Source organism: Leptonychotes weddellii, unplaced genomic scaffold (genome assembly GCF_054177405.1).
Source record: "Leptonychotes weddellii isolate Sample4059 unplaced genomic scaffold, ASM5417740v2 HiC_scaffold_818, whole genome shotgun sequence".
NCBI lineage: Eukaryota > Metazoa > Chordata > Mammalia > Carnivora > Phocidae > Leptonychotes > Leptonychotes weddellii.
The window spans coordinates 1-9,103 of NW_028052460.1; the positions used below are offsets into that span (position 1 = coordinate 1).

A 9,103-nucleotide genomic window follows, 5' to 3' on the forward strand; every position below is an offset into this window, starting at 1 on the left:
AAGGCTGAGACAGCTTGAGTGATGACTTCTTTCTCATGTATCAACAATCCCTCTATCCTCTTAAAAGCTGCAGTCTTAGGCACCTGGGTGGCTCAGTCGCTAAGCGTCTGCCTTCGGCTCAGGTCATGATCCCAGGGTCCTGGGATCGAGTCCCACATTGGGCTCCCTGCTCGGCAGGAAGCCTGCTTCTCCCTCTCCCACTCCCCCTGCTTGTGTTCCCTCTCTCGCTGTGTCTCTTCTCGGTCAAATAAATAAATAAAATCTTTAAAAAAAAAAAAAAGCTGCAGTCTTACTGTACAGTTGCAGATACGTTATTTTGGTGTATTTGGGGCATCTCTTAAATGGAGAAAAAATATAGGTCTTGCGTAGGCTAGATTTCTTTAAAGATTAATTTTTGTGCACCCGTAGCCTGTGATAGCTAAATTATTGTGAATCCTAGCAAATGGTGGCAAAATATCTTTAACAAAAAAAAAATGGAACTTTTTTTCCCCCAATGAATTCCAAGTTTAAATAACAAAATGACCCAGGAGGAGTAAAATGCTATCGCAGCAAAGGCACATAAGCCTCTTTTATCCTTGGTAGTATTCCTAAGACCAGGCATGACTTGGGCTCTCTTACGACAGACAAGATCTTTTCAAATTCTGGGTTACAACTCATTAGTGAGTCTTGAAATCAATTTAGTTACAAACAGGATTTTAAAAATTTAATGGAACGGAACCTCTCAGAATGCATCACAGAGAATAAGTACTATTCCATGAAAGGCTTGTTCAAGTTTTTGATACAGAGGTGCATCCATGATTGTGTGCAAGATGTGGGTCTTCTGTGGTGGAAGGAGAGGAGGAGGGAAAGAAGGGAAAAGGGGAGGAGGCGAGGAAGAGAAGGGGAGGAGGAAAAGTTTGAAAAGCATTGCCTTGGGTAACTCAAAAACCTGGGGTACAAGTCCTATAGAATGTGCATCAGGCCTCTCTGAAGGAGGTCTCATGGCAAGTCATTCCTAAAACTTCTCTACAGTCCACCTTTCAGTCTGGGAGCAGAGAGGTTGCTACTGTACAGTTCTTGGGAGCTGATGAATTAGTATATCATTATCAATGGTTATAAAGATTCTATAGAATCCTTAAACCTCCTAAGACGCATATTACTCACAGAGAGTGTAATCTCTGTTTCTCCTTTGTTTTCTGGGACTGGCCTCTGCTCACCCTGTTACTCACAACCCTGTGTTATTCTTCAGCTATTGCAATGGACACCTAGTTCTATAACTTGACTTTGTGTTCCACTAGAAGTAAAAACAAAACAAACCCTTTCCTCAGGCCATTTGAAATACAAATTCCCAACCTAAAGGGCAAGAAGTTCCCTTTGCCTTCTGGAGTGCTCTTCATCTCTTTTCCTCTTGGAAGGAGAATGAGAGAACAAAAGGAGAGAAAAGATACGTTGCAAGTAATTTAAAAAGTCAGAACCAAGAAGTGATGCAAGGAGTATCTCTGCATGGCTCTAAAGCCCTGTTCATTCACCTGCTTGTTTCTGTATCTACTTCCAGGAGATGGAGTTCGACTTCTGGCTCCACCACGTACTCACTGACTTCAAGATGTGGGCAAGTCACTTCCCTTCTCCGAGTTTCAGATTGTCACCTAAACTACAGGTACTGCTGGCTTCTCTAGCTGCTACACAGGGCTTTAGTGATTTTTGGATGAAATGAAGGGTGTGCAAGTGCTGCGCAGTGTGGGACAGGCAGCCTGGGAGAGGGCCCAGCTCATCTGTGGGCCCAAACCTCTCTGCACCATGGTCCTCCCCACTGTACAACAGGAAGGAAGTCTTCTACCTACCACATAGGCTTCTGGTGAGGAGTAAGAGAGTATTTATTCAGCACAGGCCTGACATAGAGCAAAAACTCAAGATCAGCTAGAGTCCTATCCACTCCCGTGGTTTTACCATTTAGCTACACAAGGCTCCCCAGGACAGCTTGCTAACACACAGACTCCAGGGGCTCTCCGCAGGGTTTCTGATTCCATGGGGCTGAGCTGGGGCCTGAGAATCTGCATTTACGGCAAGGTAGAGAACCCCTGGCCTAGGAGTTTAAAGCCACCTTTCTGCAGTCTGGCTCTGCCAGTAATGACAGCTTTGCGCAAGTTAATGAACTTTTCTGTGCCTCACTTTCCTTGTCTATGTAACGAAGATATAAGAAACCCCCCCATGCTGGTCATGAGGAAGAAATGAGCCAATCAGTGCTTGGCACACAGTAAGTGCCACGTAAGAAGTTAGCCGTTGTAATAGTGCTTTTCTTCGTCGAGCATGCCCACCTTCATTTGCTTTGCTTTTCATCAGAAGGACGCCTATGGGCCTGTCCGAGTCGGGGGTTTCTGCGTGGTCCGGCCGCTGCCTCAGCTCAGGGCTGGGGCTGCGGGAGTGCAAGTGCTCGCGGCTGCGGCTCCGGGGCGCCGAGTACCGGGCATCGGGCTGGGCCCTGCGGCCGTACTCCGCCTCTGGGCTGTAGGTGCGGTCGTAGGCCTGCTCATACTGGTCATAGGCCCGGTCAGTGCTCCGGCCGCGGCTGCGCTCTCGGGCCCGCCCGCAGTCGTCGTCGTCCAGGCCCCGCTCCAGGCTCCGGCCGCGGCTGCGCTCTCGGGCCCGCCAGCAGTCGTCGGCGTCCAAACCGCGCTCCAGGCTCCGGCCGCGGCTGCGCTCGCGCTCCCGGCTCCGCGCCCGCTCGTGGGGACGCCCCCTCTCCGGGCTGTCCGCCCAGCTGCGGCTCCGCCCCCCGTGACTGCCGCGCCCGCTCCTCTCGCTGTACCCGCTGCGGGCACTTCTGCCCTCGAACTCGTCCATCACCTCAAAAGCACGGTCATCCTCATCAACGGGTGGGCTGCCCTGGGGTGGGGCCAGCTGGACCTTCCGCGGCCTCTTGACCACCTGTCACCCAAACACAGTGGGAATGCAGGACAATGACAATTAAATAGAAAAAAAGCGGTGGTTAAGAGCCCAGCCCTGATTCTCTTTTCAGTAAATCTCTGTCCCCCTGGACTCACTAAGCCTCCGGTTCCTCGGGTAAAAAAAAACACCGCACAGGGTTGAGCATAAGGCAATGAGTATAACTCTGAACACAGTGCCTCGGAAAATCTCCTTCTACTCAGAGTGTGAATAGAATAGCATCAAGGAACTTTAAATCACTATGTTATAAAAATCCAGAAATTGAGACATTCTAGATACAACTGCCTAGATTCATCCAAAAGTCAATGTCCTTAAGTGGGGGGTGGGGGGGTGGCTGTGCGCATGGGAAGGCAAGGAGAAAGAAGGACACTTTAGATTAAAAAGGCACTAAAGAGATAAGGACCCAGTGCAGTGATTGAGCTCTGATTGGATCCTGGATAGGGAAGAAAAGTCTTTTATCAAACATGTCTTGGGATTTTGGACTGGATATTAGATGATACTTTAACGTCACTATTAATTTCCTTAGATAGGATGATAGTGTTATAGTTATGTAGAAGAATGTCCTTATTTAGGAGATGTATGCTGAAGTAAGTAGGATTGACACTGTCCTCTCTGCAACTTTCTTTCAAATGGTTCACTAAAAATATGTATACATAGAAAAATCAGGTGAAGATGGTAGAATATTAACACTGTACAAGATACATTGTTTATTACACTAATCTTTGAACTTTTCTTTTTGTTTGAAAATTTCGTAATATACAGTTGAAAAAAAAAAATACCACATACCCGGTACATCCCTCTAGCACTGCCTTTAAACATACTGTATTCCAGTTTTCATTGCATGTGTCCATTTGCCCGGCTGGAGTAAGCACTCCCTGCTCCAGGCTCAGGTAGCATCTGGCTCATAGCTGATTCTCAACCAGTGTTTGCTGAATGATTGAGTGAGCAAATAAATGAATGAATGCTACAGACTGCCAATATCTCCTAAGACAGTCTAGTTCACTGAGACATGACAGATCTTGTTTGGGCCTTTACAAATGGGTTTTTGAGCTGAAATTTATTTTCTATATTAATGCTGTTTTACAGGTGTTCTCAATCTAGTTAATTCTCTGATGGTCTAGCCTGGTTCCTGAGATAAGAGAGTCATTGAAAGTTAGGAGAAGGATGAGGAAAAGGCAGGGAGAAATTACTTACATCTTTATATCATCCATAACGTCACCCCAAAGTAGAGGAAATAAGAAATTAGCAGCCCCTAAATTATATAATTCTGTCAAGTGCTTAAAAGCAAGTGGTAATTTTCTTCTGAGCATAAAAACAAGATGCTGTTGAGGCAAGCTAAAAGCAAACCCAGAGCTTACAATGGCAGCGATCTTCCCACTTTTTCTCAGCTGCTGAACAGCAAATGAATGAAGCACATCCTCCATGGGGGTACCATTAACCATGACCACCCTGTCGTTTTCTCTGCAAACAAAAAATAAAAACAAGATGTGAAAAACTCCCATCTATTCACTGTAAACTGTTTATTTAGGAACACACAGAAGAAGCAAATTGACCCCAAATGCTTCAAAGACTCAGAGTCATGACTCCTGAGTCTAATCAGTCAACTCACTGTAAGCCCTTCTTAGGAAGGAACCCATGAAAGGCTCAGCCCACTTTTGACATTGTCTACTGGAAACCAGCCGGGGATGACCCATAGGTTCCTCCAGGAGGCACTGAGCAGTGGCAAGATCTAGGCACAAAAGGAACTTCTGCATCAGGCCCTCCCTGTCCACGCAAGGTGCACGGTGGGCTTCAGGAAGTCTATAAATAGCCCCCAAAGCAGGTTGATACCCACCTGTGTTTTTAAGGGGAGGGGAAGAGATCAGGAATTTGCCTCAGATTATTAAAGAAATTTTGAGGTCATTAAAACCTTACTTATCTCATCCCAAATATTATTTTTTAATTCTACACTGCTCTCTGTATGAAAGACTGCTGACTTAGAAATGACCATACAGACATGGAATGCCAACAGAACCTAAACTTTTAAGCTCTCTGGCCAAGGCAGTCATATAATTAATTTTAGATTCTGCCCTGAGAAATTATCCCAAGGGAACTCAGATATGCATCTTTTAAAATGGCATAATCTCCTCAGACCAGAAGGGTGGAAATTGGAAAATCTGTGTTTTCATGTACTAAATTTTCCCAATTTCCACATTCTTCTTACAAATCAGATCATCATTAAGCCAAAGTATCCTCATTAAATTCTGAATGAATATGAGGTAAAATAAAGTGTTGGGGATAAGGGGAAAACATGCTGATTTTGTACTTCACATCAGAAATTAATGATAGCTGTGATAGTTATAACTATTTCCCTGTGGAAATGACTGCTCCCCTCCCTCCAAAGTTTGGGTATTTCCAAAGGTTTGGGGATTGTTAAAACATGGTGTGTTACGGTCTCAATTCTTGCTTAAAAACATTTTTTTAAATGATTTTTTTTAATTTAAATTCAATTAATTAACATATAGTGTATTATTAGTTTCAGAGGTAGAGAGTTCAGTGATTCATCAGTCTTATATAACACCCAGTGCTTATTACATCATGTGCCCTCCTTAATGTTCATCACCCAGTTACCCCATCCTCCTACCCCACTCCCCTAAAACTTTTCAGTTTATGTAAAAGCTCTTTTTTTTTAAGTGCACGCCCCCCACCCCCCAAGCACCCTGTCTAGAACCAACCAGTGGGGCGGGCAGGGACTGGGGCTGGACACTCACTGAAGCAGCCCATCAGCGGGCCCACCCGGGAGCACATCAGAAATGACAATTGACGTTTCTCCATTTTCAAAGTGGGGGTTGTCTCTGCCTCCAGACACTGCAATTCCAAATCCTCTTTTGGAATCCTGTTCATTGGAGTTAAGAGAAAAATTAAAAAATAAAAATCCTTCCATAAGTGGCTTTCAGGATTTATTACAAGCACTCAATAAAATAAAGGTCAAACCAATAACCAGAGACAGCTCAGGAACAGAGGGCTTCCAGAAACAAATGAGAAACAAAATAAAGCCACCATGGTTAGCTGACAGGTTTATACAGGGAAATTCCTTATCTAAAAGAAACAGTCTTGTGAAAAGCCATAAAAGACTGATAGCATAGACTGGAGGTCTCAGTAGAAGCTGGCAGGGGTTGGGAAATGACATCTTCTGTCCAAACAGGGATGTGCTATTCAAACGCCAGTCACACCTGTTCTCATATCCTGGCCTGGGCTGCAACAGCTTCAGTCACAACTGCTTCTGCGCTAAAACCCTATTTTTAAAGTATACCTTTAACGTCCAAGTTAGGTGAACTGGTGGTTTCATTTTAACATAGGGTGACCAAAAAATAAATAAATAAATAAATAAATAAATAAATGGACTTTAAAGATAAAATAAAATCTGAAGATAAACATACTTTTAAGACCTTATGAGAAATCAAAGCATTAAACTCCTTCCTGCATACATATAAGACAGAAAATACAGATTAATTACATCACGATTGGTCTAGAAATGTAAAACAGTGAACCCAGATAATACATAACCCTAATTCATTTCAGTATTTAAAAAAGCTAAGCTCCCGGGGCGCCTGGCTGGCTCAGTTGGTGGAGCATGTGAATCTTGATCTCGGGGTTGTGAGTTCGAGCCCCATGTTGGGTATAGGGATTATTTAAAAATAAAACCTTTAATAAAGCTAAGCTCCCAAGGTTTCATCCAGATGATATGGCTATATGTGATTATAACTATAGATACGTACTCAGAGAATAAAAGGAAGTCCATGTTTTCCCCCCCTCCCCCCACCTCCATGGAAGACTTCCCACATGGGACCCACTGTGCCAACTGGAGACCAACAGTTAGCAACACCAAACAGGCTAGCCGATTGTCCCTTAATTACATGGGGCATTTGGATGGGGCAGCACTATCACCTAGGTGGCTGCTTTATGCAGAGGTAGCTCCATCCTCTGTACTAGACCTAAAATGTCTCTCACCTTTGCCACTCAAGGGGCATGTGAAATGCTGGAGGCAGGGTGTGGAGAAGAGTCAGAAGAGGACTACAGTTGAAAATTAAGACTCAAGGGGGGAACCACTCACCAGCAGAAATTGTGTTATGTCACTGCTCTAGAAGTTTCGGCACCTAAGCACTGATCTGGGTTTTTTTCTACCGGGATTAATTTAATTCATTTATATAGGAACTAACTTTTCACCGAAGTCAGGGTTTGAAAAGTTCACAGTTCTATGGGTCAAAGGAAAACTCTCTCTGAGGAACTTTAGAATCCAGAGCCTGGAGGGATTCAGAGCAGGACTAAGATCCCAGCGGAGCCCACAAAAGTCACAGAGATGCTGACCGGGCAGCTGAAGGAATAAGACCTCAGGACTGTTCAGGTCAGCCCAGCTGCACACAGATCACATACAGACTCTCCGTGGCTGTGCCTGTTTCAAGTGGGGCTAACACCTGTCATGCCTACCTCAAACTCCGCTGTCAGAAGAATAAAAAGGAAAAGAACATATATTAAGCAACCATTATGTGCTGGACTCCATGTACTAGAAGCTGTTTGTATTACCTCATTTAATCAAGAGGAACAATACCTGTGAAATAACTTTGAAAATTAAGTGAAATACATTTATATCTGGTACTACTTCTCTATTTTCAATACCATGGGCAAGAGGGGAAGATTTTTTAAAATCTGATTAACTCAGCACCTCTTAATATAATCATGAGTGGGACAAGGAATACACCCATGTCTCCTGACTGCTAAACCAATGTTTTAAAATTTAGTTTAGACTTCATATGTTACAATTAAAATTATCAAAGCTGGGGTACCTGGGGTGCCTGGGTGGCTCAGATTGTTAAGTGTCTGCCTTCAGCTCAGCTCATGATCCTGGAATCCTGGGATCGAACCCACATCAGGCTCTCTGCTCAGTGGGGAGCCTGCTTCTCCCTCTCCCTCTGCCTCTCCCCCCTGCTCGTGCTTTCTGTCTCTCTCTCAAATGAATAAATAAAATCTTTAAAAAAAAACTGGGGTGCCTGGGTGGCTCAGTTGGTTAAGTGTCTGCCGCTGGCTCAGGTGATGATCCTAGGGTCCTGGGATGAAGCCCCACATCAGGCTCCCTGCTCAGTGGGGAGCCTGCTTCTCCCTCTCCCTGCTGCTTGCCCTGCTTGTGTGTGCTCTCTGTCAAATAAATGAATAAAAATCTTTTAAAAAAAGTTATAAAAGTTGTAGAAGTTACCTCAACATCCTTAAACAGTACGAGTTATTTCCATTTCTCCCCTCCTTTTCTCTTTTTTCCACAGCCTATTCTGTCTAGAGATAAGTGAATACACTAAATAACCTCTATAATTTTCTATTATACAGACCTTAACCAAATAATATAAATAACATGCAAATCTTTGATAATGCAGTAATTATTGCAAGCTACAATGCGTCATCCACCTTAAGGGGGAATAACTGTGTTTGGGCAAAAATGAGTAAGACCCATGACCTGTAAATTCAAGGACATAATTGTAGTGTATATGAACTGTACCGCACTCACCTTTTGAAGGGTCACAGTGTACTGTTCCCATATCAGTTCTTCCATGCCTGGAGCCTGTTTTAAAACAGTAAGACCAATTTGATTAAAACCACAAACACTTCAATGCTAGAAATAAAGCTATAAAGGAAAATGTCTCAATATGAAGTCCAGTTCATACATTCTACAAACCAAAAAGAGTTGGTATTTTTAAGGAACATTATATTACCTATTTTCAAACACTCCTTCAATCAAATGGCAGTCTTAACAGTACTAGAAAATTAGTGAAATACATAAGAGATATATAAATATTAAGTGTTGAGCTTTTTTACTATCACCATGCCAAAACAATCATTATAAAATCCCTCAAAAAAGAAATCTAGAGTTTTTCTTTCTTTCTTTTTTTTTTTTTAAGATTTATTTATTTACTTGAGCGAGAGAGCCAGCATACAGAGGCATGGGAAGAGGCAGAGAGAATCCCAAGCAGACCCTGCTGAGCGCAGAGCCTGAATCGGGGCTCAATCTCATGACCTTGAGATCATGACCTGAGCTGAAACCAAGAGTTGGACGCTTAACGCACTATGCCACCCAGGCACCCTGAAATCTAGAGTTTCAAACAGGTATTTTATTCTTTTTTTTTTTTTTTAAATCACTGCTCCCTCTCTTCCTGTC

At 43.5% G+C, this 9,103-nt stretch overlaps 1 protein-coding gene across 2 annotated transcripts; it reads right to left on the reverse strand.

The window, feature by feature from the left end:
- Positions 1–496: 496 nt before the first annotated feature.
- LOC145719907 (tight junction protein 2-like) lies at positions 497–8,810 on the reverse strand. Of its 2 annotated transcripts, XM_081811522.1 has the most exons (5): positions 8,456–8,809; positions 5,673–5,797; positions 4,281–4,383; positions 2,659–2,904; positions 497–2,595 (listed from the first exon to the last, which is right to left on the reverse strand). In XM_081811522.1, the coding sequence occupies exons 1-5, from the start codon at positions 8,498–8,500 to the stop codon at positions 2,158–2,160; spliced, it is 957 nt and encodes a 318-aa protein (XP_081667648.1). In that variant the 5' UTR covers positions 8,501–8,809; the 3' UTR covers positions 497–2,157. The 2 variants fall into 2 exon arrangements, with proteins under 2 accessions (XP_081667648.1, XP_081667647.1); XM_081811521.1 differs by having other exon boundaries at positions 497–2,904; positions 8,456–8,810.
- Between the last annotated feature and the right edge of the window lie 293 nt (positions 8,811–9,103).